General features: G+C 49.1%; 1 protein-coding gene across 1 annotated transcript in view; it reads right to left on the reverse strand.

Annotated features, from left to right (window-relative positions):
* plxna4 (plexin A4) overlaps positions 1-19,663 on the reverse strand; it is a 242,459-nt gene that overhangs the window by 63,683 nt on the left and 159,113 nt on the right. The window contains exons 17-19 of the mRNA XM_078419384.1: positions 17,565-17,799; positions 14,621-14,763; positions 6,092-6,360 (exon numbers count right to left, since the gene is read on the reverse strand). Of these exons, the coding sequence (XP_078275510.1) occupies positions 6,092-6,360; positions 14,621-14,763; positions 17,565-17,799 (647 nt within the window). The remainder of the gene's footprint in view (positions 1-6,091; positions 6,361-14,620; positions 14,764-17,564; positions 17,800-19,663) is intronic.

A 19,663-nucleotide genomic window follows, 5' to 3' on the forward strand; every position in this document is an offset into this window, starting at 1 on the left:
CAAGGCAGAGCAGGTTTGAGGAGCCAAGAGCACAATCGGACTGAAACAGAAAGGTCCCGACCCAAAACGTCACCTATCCTTTATCTCTAGAAACGCTTGACTGACCCGCTGAGTTACTCCAGCACTTTGTGTTTATCTTTTGTATAAGGCATCTGCAGTTCTTTGTTCCTACATTTTCTTGCTCTTATGTTCTGGAAAACACCCCAACGAACAATAACCCCAATCCTTTCAGCATTTCCTGAAGGATGCAATCACAGTGCTGCAGCTGGGAGTGCCACCGCCTCACAGCGCCAGAGACCCAGGTTGCCAGCCTGACCTCCAGTGCTGTCCGTGCGGAGTTTGCACGTTCGCCCCGTGACCGCGTGGGATTCCTACGGGTGCTCCGATTTCCTCTCACACCTCAGAGATGAGTTCGTAGCTTAATTGACTTATAAATTGTTCCTGATGTGTAAGGAGAGGACGCGAAAGTGGGATAACGTGGAATTAGTGTGAATGAGTGATTGATGGTCAGTGGGACTTGGTGGATTGAAGGCCGTCTGGAGAAGGGTCTCGACCAGAAACGTCACCCAGTCCTTCTCTCCAGAGATGCCGCCTGTCCCGCTGAGATACTGCAGCGTTTGGTGTCTTCCATGCTCCAGCCCATGCTCCTGTGCTTATCTGGTTTCCCCCCGAAGATGTTAATAGTTCACCTCAACTGTTCCTCAGGGTAATGACTCTCACATTCTGACAATTCTTTGGGAAAAGATGCTTCCACCAAATTCCCCATTGGACTTATTACTATCTTATCATTGCGTTCGGAACCTGCACACGGAAAAACAGCTTCTCTCTGAGAAACCATAAAATCCCTTTCATAATCTTATAAATATTTATGCAGACTTACAGCTTGAGGGGTGGATATAAGCAGTCTGGAAAATCGTGGAATAAAAGACTGTCATTAAAAGGAAACTCAATTGGAAAATGATTTTAATTAACAGAATTGGATGAAATACAAAATTATGTGCGTGCTTGACGAATGGCTACAACCTCCCAGTATTTTTTGCACAATTTTAATAGTTTTAAAGATTTTTAGAGATACAGCGCGGAAACAGGCCCTTCGGCCCACCGAGTCCGCACCGACCAGCGATCCCTGCGTATTAACACTATCCTACACACACCAGGGACAATTTAATCATGCACCAAGCCAATTAACCTACAAACCTGTAGGTCTTTGGATTGTGGGAGGACACCGAAGATCTCGGAGAAACCCCACGCAGGTCACGGGGAGAACGTACAAAATCCGTACAGACAAGCACCCGTAGTCGGGATCGAACCCGGGTCTCTGGCGCTGCAAGCGCTGAAAGGCAACAACTCTACCGCCGCGCCACCGTGGCTGCCCTCAATGTAGATTAATATCCCCATGCTGTCTCATAAGAGCATAATCAAACGATAAGCCGTGTTGGAGGGTAGCAGGTCAAATGTTCTAAAGCAAAACACAAAGTGTGAGAGTGAGTCAACGGGTCAGGCAGTAACTGTGGACGAAATGGACAGACAGTGTTGAGTCAGGACCCACTCTTTGGGCTGATGGAGTAGGGGGGGGGGGGGGGTGAAAGCTGGAAAAGAGAGGTGGGCGTGGGGCAAAGACTGGCCAGTGTTCTGTAGGGGTGGGTCAAAGACTAGCAAGTACATAGCTGGATACAGGTGAGGGAGGCGGTTTGATTGTTTTGATTGAAAATCCCCCTCAACCATCTATCCATCTATCACTTGCTAGTTTTTCCTAATCCCTCTTTTACAGCTTTCTCCCCCCCCCCCCCCCCCCGGAGAGATCAGTCTGAAGAGGGGCGCCGCGTGGCACAGCGGTAGAGTTGCCGCCTTACATCGCCAGAGTCCCAGCGTTCGATACCGACTACAGGAGCCGTCTGTACGGTGTTTGTACGTTCTCTCCGTGACCGCGTGGGTTTTCCCCGGGTGCTCCGGTTTCCTCCCACACTCCAACGACGCACAGGTTTGTAAGTTAATCGGCTTCGGTGAAATTGTAAATTGTGTTGAGTGTGCAGAATAGTGCTAAATGTGCGGGGATCGCTGGTCGGCGCGGACTCGGTGGGCCAAAGGGCCTGTTTCCGCACTGTATCTCTAAACTAAACTAAAGGGTCCCGATCCAAACGGCTTCAATCCATTTCCTCCACAGATGCTGCCTGACCCGCTGAGTTCCTCCAAGACTTTGTGTTTACCTCAAGATTCCAGCGTCTGCAGGCTCCTTGTGACTCAAGGCGATCTGGACATTGGTCCAAAGTTTGGTCTTAAATAGTGAAGTGAGGTGAAGAGTTATGATGATTCGGGAAGGTTGAGGGTGATTCCAAAGCAGAGGTGCTTGACTTCTAAAGGCACTGCCACTGATTTTTGATCAGTTAAGTTGGAGAGGATACAAAGGGGATGGAGTGTTCAAATGACCAGAGTGTGGACATCCGAGGTTTATATAGATGGGGGTTAGTGCAGAGGTAGGAAGAGTTCAGACAGGCTGGGCTAGGTACAACACAGCATTTAAAAGAGAATTGGGACAGATGTATGGATAGGAAAGGCTTAGCGGAAGGCTGGCAAATGGGGCTGGCTTGGATGGGGTATCTTGGTGGGCGTGGGTGAGTCGGGCCAAGGGGCATGCTTCCATGTTGCACGACTCTGTGTCAAAGCACAGAAGCAAGGCCGCCACACACCAAGTGACCCGTGGAGTGTACCCATGCTTCACATGTTTCAGCCAGCTTGCCTACATTGCCAATGAGAACCAGGCACAACAGTCACACCAGTGGGCAATGATGTTCACGGCTGAATCCATCAGCAAAACGGTCGATCACAGAGAGAGGCGGCAGGAGGGGAACGATGAGAAGGAGCCAGCCTCGATCATCGGAAAACTCCGTTTAAACGGGATGAGAAATGACATCCGCGCAGGAATCATAGAGACATCACTCAGGGACTGTGGATGATTAAAAGTGAAGACGCATTGGGCCACTCAGATAATTAGCATGTTAGATTTGTTGCTTTTAATTAACCCTGATCGTTCCATCTCAAGGAGCCTCCATCCAATTCATACACAACAGCGCGGGGCGGCACGGTGGCGCAGCGGTAGAGTTGCTGCCTTACAGCGCCAGAGACCCGGGTTCAATCTTGATTATCGGTGATGTCTGCGCGGAGTTTGCACGTTCTCCCCGTGACCTGCGTGGGTTTCCGCCCACGCTCCAAAGACAGGTTTGTAGGTTAAAAATGTATTTGTAAATGTAAATGTAACTGGCTTGGTATAAATGTAAAATTGTCCCTAGTGCGCGTGGGATGGCGTTAGTGTGCGGGGATCGCTGGTCGGTGCGGAATCGGTGGGCCGAAGGGAACTGTTTCCGCACTGTATCTCTAAACTAAACTAATCTAAACAGCCTTGTCTCCGTGATTCTGTCGGTCATCCCTTTATGGGCTTTGGAGTGTGGGAGGAAACGGGAGCCCCTGGAGAAAAGCCACGCGGTCACAGGAAGAGCGTGCAAACTCCGTACAGGCAGCACCCGTAGTCGGGATGGAGCCCGGGTCTCTGGCGCCGCGAGGCAGCGACTCTAACGCTGCGCCACTGTGCTGTCCTCGTTTGTGCACTGGTGAACGTGTCTGTCTTGGGAGCTGTGTGTTCTAGCCTGATCAGTGCCACTATGGGCCTTCAGCCATGCAGCCCACCTCATTGGCATTCTGAGAGGGAGCGATGAGCAGCTTGTGTCTATAATTGGGAGCGCGGTGCTCAGAGGAGATTGCTTCCTGATTTCCCAGCTGGGGGACCCTGGATTTGAATGGGACATGTAAATCTGACCTCCAGCACACCCTCTACCCCTGCCATGCGTCATCAATTAAACCATGGCTTACGTCTCCTACAAATCCCACTGAGCATGAAATCACCGCGGCCCCTGGACCGGCCTGTGATTTACACACCGTCACTCCTGATGGATTACGTATATAAAGAGTATTTATTATCAGATCAGGACCCCTTTGACGGTTAGCCAGGGCACAGATCCCGCACATAAGTCGAACATTAGACCCGTAGATTAGTTCCACCGAGGCACGGTGACACAATGGTAGAGTTGCTGACTTACAGCGCCAGAGAGCCAGGGTTCGATCCCGACTACGGGCGCCGTCTGTACGGAGTTTGTACGTTCTCCCCGTGACCTGCGTGGGTTTTCTCCGAGATCTTCGGTTTCCTCCCACACTCCAAAGACGTACAGGTATGTAGGTTAATTGGCTTGGTGAGATTGTAAATTGGCCCTAGCGTGTGTGGAATAGTGCTAATGCGCAGGGATCACTGGTCAGTGCGGAGTCAGTGGGCCGAAGGGCCTGTTTCCGTGCTGTTTTTGTAAATTAGACTAAACTAAACTAAAATAAACCACAGTAAACTACACCAAACTAAACTGCACCAAACTACACCAATCCAAACTAAAATAAACTAACCTAAACTAAAATAAGCTAAAATAAACTACACTAAGCTAAACGAAACACTCCACTGGGTGTTGATTCCACCCCCAGTCTGCTTACAGTGCCTGTCTCTGCATTCATTTGGTGTCCAAACTTTACGTCATTGCAGGTTCGTTCAATGAAGCCAACGAGACGATGGACCGTGCACTCAACATCCGCAAGGCCAAGGGTGTCTACCAAACTGCCCCACTTTACAACATAATCTCTGAGCACAAAACAAAGCCCTGGAAAACATTTCTTGGCCAGCTTCTTCCTGCATGGCCACATGTCGATGATGGAAGCCACCATCACCTTAACCATAAGGCCATAAGGACATAAGGTCCTAGACTCTCCCACTGCATGCCAGCACAGTCTTTGGCCGCCTGAGCACAAGAGTGGCTGAAGATCATGATCATGATGAACCATCTTATCAACAACTAGGGGGCAATCCTGAGCTACTATCTACCTCATTAGAGACCCTTGGACTATCTTCGATCGGACTTTACACCTTGCACTAAACGTTATTCACATGACTCCCTTTATCATGTACCTGTAAACTGCGGATAGTTCAATTGTAATCGTGTATAGCATTTCCGCTGACTGGTTAGCAAGCAACAAAGGCTTTTCACTGTACCTCAGTACACGTGACAATAAACTAAATCCAAACTCAAAGCCATCGCAAAGTTCATGGTTACTGAACATCAGCGATCAGTGAAGAGCTTTTGTTGCGTTGCGTGCTGACCGGTCAGCGGAAAGACAATACATGGTCACAATCGAACTACAGTATACAGATACATGATAAAGGGTTTAATGTTTAGTCCAAGATAAAGTCCACTAAAGTTCAATTAAAGATAGTCTGGGTCTCCTATTAGGTAGATAGTAGCTCAGGACCGCCCATGATTACAACAGTGTACAGATAGATACATGATAGAAACATAGAAAATAGTGCAGGAGTAGGCCATTCGGCCCTTCGAGCCAGCACCGCCATTCAATATGATCGTGGCTGATCATCCAAAATCAGTACCCCGTTCCTGCTTTCTCCCCATATCCTTTGATTCCTGTTAGCCCCAAGAGCTAAATCTAACTCTTAGTGTAAGAAAATAACTGCAGATGCTGGTACAAATCGAAGGTCTTTATTCACAAAATGCTGGAGTAACTCAGCAGGTCAGGCAGCATCTCAGGTGAGAAGGAATGGGCGACGTTTCGGGTCGAGACCCTTCTTCAGACTGATGTCAGGGGGGCGGGACAAAGGAAGGATATAGGTGGAGACAGGAAGACAGTGGGAGATCTGGGAAGAGAGGGACAGAGGAACTATCTAAAGTTGGAGAAGTCGATGTTCATACCACTGGGTTACAAGCTGCCCAGGCGAAATATGAGGTGCTGTTCCTCCAATTTCCGGTGGGCCTCACTATGGCACTGGAGGAGGCCCATGACAGAAAGGTCAGACTGGGAATGGGAGGGGGAGTTGAAGTGCTCAGCCACCGGGAGATCAGGTTGGTTAACGCGGACCGAGCGCAGGTATATACCACTGGGCTGCAATCTAACTCTTGAAGGGGAAAAGGGCTAAAGGTGTAGTCCTGATCTCCAAACCTATCGCGGTGACGACCTTTCTAAAACGCCTGCACGTTATTCAGCGACGCCTTACCTCCTCAACAGAAGCTTTGGGTGGTTCTTGCTCTCCAGGTTCTTGTCGATCAGGTCGGAGAGGAGTTGCTTCAGGACATCGGTGGCATACTCCAGCTTGGTCTGGAGCACCGTCATGATCAGCGACGCGACGTTCCCTCGATCCCTCATGGAGAAGCTCCGCTGGGACTCCAGGGTCCGGATGAAGGTCAGCAGGAAGACCTTGCTGTTGATCAGCTGCCCAAACATCATCAGACCCTTCTCCACTCTGTCCTGACGGTATCCCGGAACCTGAAGTGAAGCAGTAACGCAAAGATCAACAAACTGTTCCCCTTCCACCCTTGACAATCCCTCTAGCTTCACAATCCACCCCTTTTCTGACCATTTTGTCCCATTTTCATCTCGGGCCATAGTCGTAGAGTGATACCAAGTCGTAGAGTGAAACAGGCCCTTCGGCCCAACTTTCCCACACCGACCAGCATGTCCCATCTTCAAGAGAGAGCTAGATAGAGCTCTTAAGGATAGCGGAGTCAGGGGGTATGGGGAGAAGGCAGGAACGGGGTACTGATTGAGAATGATCAGCCATGATCACGTTGAATGGCGGTGCTAGCTCGAAGGGCCGAATGGCCTACTCCTGCACCTATTGTCTATTGTCTAGTCCCACCTGCCTGCATTTGGCCCATATCCCTCTAAACCTGTCCTATCCATGTAAGTGTTTCTGAAACGTTGCGATAGTCCCTGCCTCAACTACCTCCTCTGGCAGCTCGGTCCATACACCCACCACCCTTTGTGTGAAAAAGTCACCCCCCCAGGTTCCAATTAAATCTTTCCCCCCTCACCTTTAAACCTATGTCCTCTGGTTCTAGGTTCCCCGACCGTGGGCAAGAGACTCTGTGCACTTACCCGGTCTATTCCTCTCATAATTTTGTGCACAAAAGGCACGTAAACTAACTGTCTTTGTCACTTTGTCCAACCATCTGTCAATTAACCTAACCCCCCCCCACCCATCTAAGGCAGCTTGCAAGGCATTAGCCTGTCCGTCACCTTTTTTCCCAGCATTCTCCCCTCCCCCCACTACAATCGATCTTGATCCAAATCGACACCTATCCATTCTCTCCACAGACACTGCCTGACCTGCTGAGTTGCCCCAGCACTTTGTGTGTCTCCCTCAGAATTCCAGCATCTGCGGATAGACACAAAATGCCGGAGTAACTCGGCGGGACAGGCAGCATCTCTGGATAGAAGGGACGGGTGACGTCTTGGGTCGAGACCCTTCTACAGTCCAACTCATCAATCGGTCCCATTAAAGGTCGACAAAACCTTGGGAAACCCACCCGCTGAGAAGCAGCCCAAGGTTGGTGACACGGTTTAATTTCTGATTCATCTCTCGACATAAAGCCCGAGTTAATTATGAGATCACAACCGGTCTGCTTATTAAACCAGTTGCAAGTGGGTGGAGAACGAATGTCATTAGAACAGAAACCAACAGTATGACTTTAGCTGAGCTAATTGGCCTTGAACATTCATCCGAATAAAATATTAATCGCGTGATTTTTTTGTTGTTGTGTCGTTTAGAGATACAGCACACAAGCAGGCCCTTCGGCCCACCGAGTCCGCACCGACCAGCGATCCCCGCACACTAGCACTATCCCACACACCAGGGGACAATTTACAATTTTTAGCAAAGCCAAATTGACCGACAAACCTGCACGTCTTTGGAGTGTGGGAGGAAACCGGAGCACCGGGTCACGGGGAGAGCGGACAAACTCCGCACAGACAGCACCCGTGGTCAGGGTCGAACCCGGGTCTCCGGCGCTGTGAGGCAGCAACTCTACCGCTGCGCCACCGAGCCGCTCCTTTTTCTAACGGCAATGGCAATTAGAAAATGGCATTTTCTTTTGCCATTGTGGGCCAGGTACGATCGCAGGTCCAAGAAGGGAATGTTTCATTCCCAACAGGCTGTGCTACCCGAAGGCCCCTTTAAACGGCAACAGCAGTTGCTGAAAGATTATTCCCAGATTCTTTTGAGGGCCAATCTTGCGAACTTGCTCAGTGTGGAAGAAAATATTAATATCCTATCCTACTTGATTTTGATTGGAATTGAACAAGGTAACGAAAGGGTGCTCGGATGTGACAATTGGCATTTCTCGTTGACCGGGTGTAGAAGGGGTTTGTGGGAGTTGGCAAAGTAAGATTAGACGTGTGTTACCTCTTGTTTAAGAATGCGTTTAAGGGTGGATGGTAAATGTAAACATTCCCTTTTAATTTCTCTCTCAATTAATTTCTTCCACACTCAGGTGGGGGAATGTAACGAGGGCAAAGCTCAGAATCAGTAGCATTGGTTCCATCGCACTGCCTTGAGAGCTTCGGCTGACTACCCGAGGGGATGGTACAAGTTGGAGCTGTTGCATCCAAACTGAACTCGGTCTCCCTGGTCCACTCGTCCCTTGCTACCCAAACCACCCCACCCCACCCCCGGGCACTTTCCCCTGCAACCGCAGGAGATGCAACACCTGTCCCTTTACCTCCCCCCTCAACTCCATCCGAGGACCCACACAGTCTTTCCAGGTGAGACAGAGGTTCACCTGCACCTCCTCCAACCTCATCTATTGCATCCGCTGCTCTGGACGTCAACTTCTTTACATCGGCGAAACCAAACGCAGGCTCGGCGATCGCTTCGCTCAACACCTTCGCTCAGTCCGCTTTAACCAACCTGATCTCCCAGTGGCTGAGCACTTCAACTCCCCCCACTCCCAGTCTGACCTTTCTGTCATGGGCCTCCTCCAGTGCCATAGTGAGGCCCACCGGCAGCCCAGCGGTATGAACATTGACTTCTCCAACTTTAGATAGTTCCTCTGTCCCTCTCTTCCCCTCCCCCTTCCCAGTTCTCCCACTGTCTTCCTGTCTCCACCTATATCGTTCCTTTGTCCCACCCCCCTGACATCATTCTGAAGAAGGGTCTCGACCCGAAACGTCGGCCATTCCTTCTCTCCTGAGATGCTGCCTGACCTGCTGAGTTACTCTAGCATTTTGTGAATAAACACCTTCGGTCCTCTTGTTGAGCTTCTGGTGTCACACGCGTTCCCTTGTCTCGGAGCCTCATTAACAAGCTGACGGCTTGTGGTTTTATATATATTTTTTTACGATCAGGTGGAGTGGTAAGTGCGACTAAGTATAATGTTTACAAAAGCGAAGTGCTTTATAAATAATTACCCGCCCATTCGTCCGACTTCACTGGAACGATGGAGCACAGAAAGCCCAAGGCAAAAATACTTCACAGGATCTTTTATTGCCAATCACGGCCGACTGCGGTTAATTATTAAAGCGATTCCGAAGCAGGCGGATTTCTTTCAATCCTCCTGCGAGACTGGAGTCTTGCTGGCACGGCCAGCATTTATAGTCTCCCCCCCCTCATGCACACACCCCCGGGAAATTGGTGAGGACCTGTCCCTGTGGAACGCTGCACCGCATGTGTTGAACGTGTTTCTCTGGTGCAGCGTTCCCATCCTCTGACAATGATACAGCCTCCCATGATGCATTTCCAAGTATGTCTGGCAGCAACGAACGAGCTTTTCTTCCAATTTCAGCTCGGACGGTAGAAATGGTGAATCAGTGCAGATCTGAAGTGATGCCAACCGATGTGTGCCAACTCGGATGGTATTTCAAGAGAGAGTTAGGTCTAGCTCTTGGGGCTAACGGAATCAAGGGGCATGGGGAGAAAGCAGGAAGGGGGTACTGATTTTGGATAAGAAAATAACTGCAGATGCTGGTACAAATCGATTTATTCACAAAATGCTGGAGTAACTCAGCAGGTCAGGCAGCATCTCGGGAGAGAAGGAATGGGTGACGTTTCGGGTCGAGACCCTTCTTCAGACTGATTTTGGATGATCAGCCAGGATCATATTGAATGGCGGTCGGTGCCAGGCTCGAAGGGCCGCATGGCCTACTCCTGCACCTGTTTTCCATGTTTCTGTGTTTCCGTGTCACTGAAAGCAGCAATGAAGGTGGCACAGTGGCGCCATGATATGCCGGTAACAGTAAGTCTGAAGAAGGGTCTCGACCCGAAACGTCGGCCATTCCTTCTTTCCTGAGATGCTGTCTGACCTGCTGAGTCATTTTGTGAATAAATGCCAATAATAGCCACACTGGAAATATGTTGTGCTTCTTAGATTTTTTTTTTTGCAGGGTCCAAATCCTGGATCTCTCCACTGAACAGCTCTGCTGAGAGGCTGCAATGTTCAAACAGGCAGTTCACCCTCCTCAAGGGCAATTAGGAATGAACATTAGCACTGTGTATGAAAGAACTGCAGATGGTGGCTTATACCGAAGGTAGACACAAAAAGCTGGAGTAACTCAGCGGGTCAGTTTGAAGAAGGGTCTCGACCCAAAACGTCGCCCATTCCTTCTCTCCTGAGATGCTGCCTGACCTGCTGAATTACTCCAGCATTTTGTGAATAAATACCAGCGGGTCAGGCAGCATCTCTGGAGAGAAGGAATGGGTGACGTTTCGGGTCAGGAACCCTTCTTCAGATCGGGGCTTAACCCCAAACGTCACCTATTCCTTTTCTACAGAGATGCTGCCTGACCTGCTGACTGAGTTACTCCAGCATTTTATGAGCATTAGCACAGTGGTGGAACAGTGGCACAGTTGGTAGAGCTGTTGCTTAACAGCGCCAGAGACCCGGGTTCGATCCTGACCTTGGGTGCTGTCTGGGTGTGATTTGCACCTACTCCCTGTGACGTACCACATCCCAAAGGTTTGCAGGTTAGTTGGCCCTCTGTGAATTGCCCCTAGTGTGCAGGGAGTGGATGAGAAAGTGGATTAACATAGAACTAGTGTGAACAGGTGATCGATGGTCAGGGCAGACTCGCTGGGCCGCAGGGCTTGTTTCCATGCTATATCTTTAAATCAATTCATTCAATCAGTCATAGAGTGATACTGTGTGGAAACAGGCCCTTAGGCCCAACTTGCCCACACTGGCCAACATGTCCCAGCTACACTAGTCCCGCCTGCCTGCATTTGGTCCATATCCCTCCAAACCTCTTTCTATCCATGTACCTGTCTGTTTCTTAAACGTTGGGATAGTCCCTGCCCCAACTACCTCCTCTGGCAGCTTGTTCCGTACACCCACCACCCTTTGTGTGAAAACCTTACCCCTCAGATTCATATTAAATCTTTTCCCCTTCACCTTAAACCTATGTCCTCTGGTCCTCGATTCACTTTCTCTGGGCAAGAGACTCTGTGCATCTACACGATCTATTCCTCTCATGGTCTTATACACCTCTATAAGATCACCCCTCATCCTCCTGCGCTCCAAGGAATAGAGTCCCAGCCTGCTCAACCTCTGCCTGTAGCTTAGACCCTCTAGTCCTGCTAACGTCCTCGTAAATCTTCTCTGTAGCCTTTCCAGCTTGACAACATCTTTCCTATACCGTAGTGCACAGAACTGAACGCAATTCTCTAAATGTGGCCTCACCAACGTCTTACACCACTGCAACATGACCTCCCAACTTCTATATAGTCAAACCACCCAAGTCTCCCTCTATGGACCCAAACATTTGACATGGAAATCTAACGTTAAAAGTAATGTCGGGACATTGGAATATAGGATTTTCAGCAATATCATTAAACTCCTGTTGGTTCCTATGAAAGACTAGGACAGTCACCGGGCAATGTCCAGGTTTGGTTACTTTATAAAATCATAAAATTAAATTATAACCTGTCAAATTCCTTGGGATTACAATTTGTTTCAAGTCAATGTCTTCAAGAGGATTAGGGGTCAAGTCATGTAAAGATACATTAGATGTTAGAAGGCTATCCAAAGACAGGAAAAGGGGGCGTACAACGAGATCTGGGTGTCCTAGTGCATCAGTCACTGAAAGGAAGCAAGCAGGCAGTGAAGAAAGCCAATGGAATGTTGGCCTTCATAACAAGAGGAGTTAGGTATAGGAGCAAAGAGGTCCTTCTGCAGTTGTGCAGGGCCCTAATGAGACCGCACTTGGAGTACTGTGTGCAGTTTTGGTCTCCAAATTTGAGGAAGGACATTCTTACTATTGAGGGCGTGCAGCGTAGGTTTACTAGGTTAATTCCCGGAATGGCGGGACTGTCGTATGTTGAAAGACTGGAGCGACTAGGCTTGTGTACACTGGAATTTAGAAGGATGAGAGGGGATCTTATCGAAACGTATAAGATTATTAAGGGGTTGGACACGTTAGAGGCAGGAAACATGTTCCCAATGTTGGGGGAGACCAGAACCAGGGGCCACAGTTTAAGAATAAGGGGTAGGCCATTTAGAACGGAGATGAGGAAAAAAAAATTCAGTCAGAGAGTTGTGAATCTGTGGAATTCTCTGCCTCAGAAGGCAGTGGAGGCCAATTCTCTGAATACATTCAAGAGAGAGCTAGATGGATCTCTTAAGGATAGCGGAGTCAGGGGGTATGGGGAGAAGGCAGGAACGGGGTACTGATTGAGAATGATCAGCCACGATCACATTGAATGGCGGTGCTGGCTCGAAGGGCCGAATGGCCTACTCCTGCACCTATTGTCTATTGTCTATTGTCTATTGTCTATTGTTCCTCCAGCTTTTTGTGTCTATCTTCGGTGTAAACCAGCATCTGCAGTTCCTTCTTGCACAAGCAAATGAAAGACTCCCCTTGATCACTCAAACACATCCCACTTACTAGCTGGAGAGGGTTCACTTCTGCCAACTAAAGAGAGTGGCTCTGGTGCCTGGATAGTTACCAGACAACCTGAATTTCAATAAGATGGAAATAGAATGAGGCTGCCGGCTGGAAGGAGGGAGGGCAGAGATAATCAGCAAAGCTGTGAATAATGTTTAAGCTAAGTGGTTCTGCCACTCTCTGGGCAATGAACTCAGCTGCCAAGAGCAGTCCACAGCTTACAGTCTCTTTGGCAAACCCATCGAAACAAGAGTGGTGTTGTTTCACACTGCGGTACACTTTAGTTTAGTTTCGTTTAATTTAGAGAAACAGCGCCCACCGAGACCGCGCCGACCAGCGATCCCCGCACACGAACACTATCCTACACGCACTCGGGACAATTTACCACTTTTACCAAAGCCAATTATCCTACAAACCTGCACGTCTTTGGGATGTGGGAGGGAAACCCAGGTGAAAACCCAGGTGAAAACCCAGGCGAGTCACGGGGAGAACGTACAAACTCCGTGCAGACGGCACCCGGAGTCAGGATCGAACCTGGGTCTCTGGCACTGTAAGGCAGCAACTCTACCGCTGCACCACCAAAGTGCCGCCCTGAGTTCTGCAGAAGTTCCTCTGAGCTGGACATTTCCCTCCCTAAACCTCCCCTGCATAGTTCCTCCACTCATATTCAACCACAATCAAGGACCAGTCGCACCCCGGCCACTCCCTCTTCTCCCCTCTCCCATCGGGCAAAAGGTACAGAAGTGTGAAAACGCACACCTCCAAATTCATGGTCAGTTTCTTCCCAGCTGTTATCAGGCAACTGAACCGTCCGACCAACAACCAGAGAGCAGTCCCGAACTACTACCTACCCCATTGGAGATCATCAGACTATCCTTGATTGGATTTTACTGGATGTCTCTTGTTATTCACATTATTCCCTTTATAGACAATAGGTGCCATTCGGCCCTTTGAGCCAGCACCGTCATTCAATGTGATCACGGCTGATCATTCTCAATCAGTACCCCGTTCCTGCCTTCTCCCCATACCCCCTGACTCCGCAATCCTTAAGAGTTCTATCTAGCTCTCTCTTGAATGCATTCAGAGACTTGGCCTCCACTGCCTTCTGAGGCAGAGAATTCCACAGATTCACAACTCTCTGACTGGACCCCGACCGATGACTCACTTGTGACAGCTTGCACCCTGAGTAACTTGGCCACCTATACCTTATTGAAGTTTTTTTTCAGTAAATCAACGTGAGACTAATTTGGTTGTGAAAGCCACATGGAGAGACGGAATGGTCACTGGCTACAGGCGCTGTCTGTACGGACTTTGCACCGTACAGATGTATTCAGAGAATTGGCCTCCACTGCCCTCTGAGGCAGTGAATTCCACAGATTTACAACTCTCTGACTGAAAAAGTTTTTCCTCATCACAGTTCTAAATGGCCTACCCCTTATTCTTAAACTGTGGCCCCTTGTTCTGGACTCCCCCAACATTGGGAACATGTTTCCTGCCTCTAACGTGTCCAACCCCTTAATAATCTTATACGTTTCGATAAGCTCCCCTCTCATCCTTCTAAATTCCAGTGTGTACAAGCCTAGTCGCTCCAGTCTTTCAACATATGACAGTCCCGCCATTCCGGGAATTAACCTAGTAAACCTACGCTGTACGCCCTCAATAGCAAGAATATCCTTCCTCAAATTTGGAGACCAAAACTGCACACAGTACTCCAGGTGCGGTCTCACTAGGGCCCTGTACAACTGCACACAGTACTCCAGGTGCGGTCCAGGTACAAATGGCGGGAGTACTCGCGCTACATTTTCAGCCCTTTAAGCACATCTAGCTTATCGAAACAATACACTTGTTCCGGCTTCCAGCAACCACTTACCTCAAGCTCCCGGAGAACGGGATGGTCTTCAATCCCCGGGAAGAGGACGCGCATGGTGTAGGCCCGATAATCCAGGAAGGGAATTCCTGTTCCGTCCAAGTCACTGGTCAGCTCGTTGATGTCTGTCTGTAGCTCGGCAAAGGCTTTGAAACAAGAGTGGCGAGGAATTAGAAGGGCTGGCGAGGATTGCAGTAACCCTATCAATTATGCCGCCATCAAAGAAATAAACACAACATCGCCAATGCAACATTTTTGTCAACTACCATTGAAAATAGATGGAAATCTAATTTTGGCGCTTTGAGTCTCAGATCAGTGGAGCAGCTGGTAGTGCTGCTGCCTCACAGCGCCCGAGACACGGGTTCAATCCTAGCCTCATTACTGTCTGTGTGGAGTTTGCACGTCCTCCCTGTCATTGTGTGGGTTTCCTCCCATATCCCAAAACTACGCAGAATTGTAGGTGAGTTGGCCTCTATGAATTTCGCTGGTGTGTAAAGAGTGGATGAGAAAGCGTTTCACTGTACCTCGGCACGCGAGACAATAAACTGAAGTCAGGTCACGTAGAAGGAGTGGGAACGGGAGATCAATGGTCAGCATGAACTCAGTGGGCTAGAACTAAGCTAAGATTGAGATCTGTGTCAGAGACGGTCAATAGCAATGTGTTTGGCAACCTTATCCATTACCATTTTAAATTGGGCATTGGCGGCACGGTTGGTATGATGGTAGAACATGATTCTCCTTCCCATCGACTCCATCTACACCTCACGCTGCCTTGGCAAGGCAGATCTCATTAAAACCGTACAAGTTAGTGCGTAATGCTTCAAATTCGTTCTAATAAAATGTATCACTTAGCCGTGTTAAAATTCACCAGCTGCTTATCTCCTCATTAAATCCTCTCGATCTGTCGTTATCTGTCGTTTTCTTCAATGTATTTCCCAACGACCGTGAGAAACCTTGACACTTTATGTCTGTGTCCTGAGGCCGAGGGGTGTCGTGGTCACCCAAGGAAGCAGAGGTCCCCACCCCCACCCCTGGAGAACACCACTCCTGCCTTTCTTGGACTTAATGTGGGGGTTTTATTTCTCATCCTGTATTTAATAATTTATCAAGGAACTGTGTTTATCAGCTGAGTAAGTCACATCAGCTTGGACTTACCAAGTAGAGTGGTGCAATCCAGATTGATTGCATTCTTAAGTGTTAAAAGGATACTGCAAAAGTTCTGTGACAAAGGGAAAAGCCACACGATTTACATCTAGAAACACGGGACTGCCGATGCTGGTTTACAAAAAAAGACGCAAAGTGCTGGAGTAACTCAGCGGGTCAGGCAGCATCTCTGGAGAACATGGACAGGTGACGTTTTACAGAGTGTTGGATTAACTCAGCGGGTCAGGCAGCATCTCTGGAGAACATGGACAGGTGACGTTTCACAGAGTGTTGGATTGACTCAGCGGGTCGGGCAGCATCTCTGGAGAACATGGATAGGTGACGTTTCACAGAGTGTTGGATTAACTCAGCGGATCAGGCACATCTCTGGAGAACATGGATAGGTGACTCCATTCCTTTTGTATCACACCTGTTTTCTCATTTCTGGCTTTTGTTCAACCATCTGCCTATCAAGCAAAACCCTTCACCTGTGTTCACATTCTATGTTTTGTCCCGACTCTCCTTACTTCCAACTTTCTTTCCTCCCCCCACCACCCTCTCCCCCTTCCACAGCCGATCTAAACGAAATGTCACCTGGAGTCATAGAGTCATACAGTGTGGAAACAGGCCCTTCAGCCCAACCTGCCCACGCTGACCAACATGTCCCATCTACACTAGTCGCACCTGCCTGCGTTTGGCTCATATCCCTCTAAACCTGTCCTATCCATGTACCTGTCTAAATGTTTTTTAAACATTGCGATAGTACCTGTCTCAATTATCTCCTCCGGCAATTAATTCCATACATCCACCACCCTTTGTGTGAAAAGTTAAGGACCTGTCCCAGTTAGATGATTTTTCGCTCTCCCCCACCCCCACTCTCTTCCCCCCCAACTCTATCCCCCACCCCCACTCTCTCCCCCCCCAACTCTATCCCCCCCCACTCTCTCTCCTCCCCCCCTCCCACTCTACCCCCCCCCCCCCCCCCCACTCCTCCCCTCTCTCTCTACCTGGCCTACCTGGCATTAAACGCTATTCCCTAAGAGCAGGGGCCTCCAAACTTTTCAGCACGAGGGCCACATTCTCTCTCTCTCCTCCAGTGCTGATCACTGTATTTTTTCTGTTTTATATATAATTGTATACCTACGGTATTTATATATATTCAAACATTTCAAGCTCTTTTTAAAAATTGAATATTACTTATTTGTTGCCATATAAACCTAATGTAAACTAACCTAATGTAACCTAACCTAGTTTAACCTTTCCTAATGTAATCTAACGTGACCTCGTCTAAACTTTGAATTAATTACATTTATAAAACTCACATTTCTTTATTTTTTCCCTACGGTCAGCAAAATTGTGCCAAATATACAACGTGGCCCTCGTGCTGAAAAGTTTGGAGGCCCCTGCTCTTAGGGAATAGCGTTTAATGCATGGTAGGCCATTTTGAACTGAGATGAGGAAAAAACTTTTTCAGTCAGAGAGTTGTGAACCTGTGGAATTCTCTGCCTCAGAAGGCAGTGGAGGCCAATTCTCTGAATGCATTCAAGAGAGAGCTGGATAGAGCTCTTAAGGATAGCGGAGTCAGGGGGTATGGGGAGAAGGCAGGGATGGGGTACTGATTGAGAATGATCAGCCATGATCACATTGAATGGCGGTGCTGGCTCGAAGGGACGAATGGCCTCCTCCTGCACCTATTGTCTATTGTCTATTGTTTCTTAAACGCTGCGATACACCTGCCCACGTACTCTAGAGATGCTGCCTGACCCGTCGAGTTACACACTTGGTGTCTCTTCGCACAATGTACCTTCTTTACACTCCAGGGCCACCCGTGACTCCAAGTTGTCCATCTGCATCTGCAGCCTCTTCAGCGTCAGGTCGCTCTCCCGTGACTTCCTCTTGTAGGCGATGAGGACCACGATGATGATGATGATGAGGAGGCCGCCGGCCGTGCTGATGCTGATGATGGCCGGGAAGCTGAGCGGGCTGTCGGGGAATATGTGCACGGTCCCAGGCGAATGCTCCAGCCCGCCCACCCGCACCTGAGGGGGAAGAAGAAGTCGGCGCGGCTTATCATTAACCAGGGTTAGCCGAGGATGGGATCGTTCTGCGGGAACGCGCATGGAGAAATAACAGGGCCATATCATCATATCTTATCATATATATACAGCCGGAAACAGGCCTTTTCGGCCCTTCAAGTCCGTGCCGCCCAGCGATCCCCGTACATTAACACAATCCTACACCCACTAGGGACAATTTGTTACATTTACCCAGCCAATTAACCTACATACCTGTACGTCTTTGGCAACGTTATCATCATATCATCATATACATACAGCCGGAAACAGGCCTTTTCGGCCCTCCAAGTCCGTGCCGCCCAGTGATCCCCGTACATTAACACTATCCTACACCCACTAGGGACATTTTTTTTTTTACATTTACCCAGCCAATTAACCTACATACCTGTACGTCTTTGGAGTGTGGGAGGAAACCGAAGATCTCGGAGAAAACCCACGCAGGTCACGGGGAGAACGTACAAACTCCTTACAGTACAGCACCCGTAGTCAGGATCGAACCTGAGTCTCCGGCGCTGCATTCGCTGTAAAGCAGCAACTCTACCGCTGCGCTACCGTGCCACCCTCCAATGCGGGGAAATAACCGCAGATGCTGGTACAAACCGGAGGTATTTATTCACAAATAGCTGGAGTAACTCAGCAGGTCAGGCAGCATCTCAGGAGAGAAGGAATGGGTGACGTTTCGGGTCGAGACCCTCCTTCAGACTTCTTCTGAAGAAAGGGTCTGGACCCGAAACGTCACCCATTCCATCGAAGGTAGACACAAAATGCTGGAGTAACTCAGCGGTCTGATGAAGGGTCTCGACCAGAAACGTCACCCATTCCTTCTCTCCTGAGATGCTGCCTGACCCGCTGAGTTACTCCAGCTTTTTGTGATGCCTGGGGTCAACGTAATGATCATTAGTTCCTCATGATTACGTTTACAAGTCATAGGAGCAGAATGAAGCTCTTCAGCCCATCGAGTCAATAGGCTCGGCACGGTGGCGCAGCGGTAGAGTTGCTGCCTTACAGCACCAGAGACCCGGGTTCCATCCTGACCGTGGGTGCTTGTCTGTACGGAGTCTGTACGGGACCATGTGGGTTTTCTCCGGGTGCTCCGGTTTCCTCCCGCACTCCAAAGACGTACAGGTTTGTAGGTTAGGAAAAAAACTGCAGATGCTGGTTTAAATCGGAGGTAGCCACGAAATGCTGGAATAACTCAGCAGGTCAGGCAGCATCTCAGGAGAGAAGGAATGGGCGACGTTTCAGTCTGAAGAAGGGTCTCGACCCGAAAAGTCACCCATTCCTTCTCTCCCGGAATGCTGCCTGACCCGCTGAGTTCCTCCGGCATTTTGTGTCTACCCCAGGTTTGTAGGTTAATTGGCTTTGGTAAAGATTGTTCCCAGTGTGTTGGATGGTGTAGTCTGAAGAAGGGTCTCGACCCGAAACGTCACCCATTCCTCCTACCCAGGGCTGCTGCCTGACCCACTGAGTTACTCCTGCATTTTGTGTCTATCTTCGGCATCTGCAGTTCCTCCCTGCACATGTAGGATGGTGCGAGAGTATAGGGTGATCACTGGTGGCACGATGGGCCGAAGGGCCTGTTTCCGCGCTGTATCTCTAAACTAAATTAAACTGATGTGCAACAAGGTGTGGAAATCCAATAATAGCCGGCTGCAGCTAATAACATTTCCTGACTTATTCCATTACATTAATAATTAGCGAGATGTATTTATCATATTATACCACAGTAACAATGCTGCCATTAATGCCCTGTAATTGATGTCATTTAACCTCGGGCACTGCTCCTGAGACACGTCGAAGCACTTTGCCTCAGGCCCCCTCTCTGGTC

Source organism: Rhinoraja longicauda, chromosome 23 (assembly GCF_053455715.1).
Source record: "Rhinoraja longicauda isolate Sanriku21f chromosome 23, sRhiLon1.1, whole genome shotgun sequence".
NCBI lineage: Eukaryota > Metazoa > Chordata > Chondrichthyes > Rajiformes > Arhynchobatidae > Rhinoraja > Rhinoraja longicauda.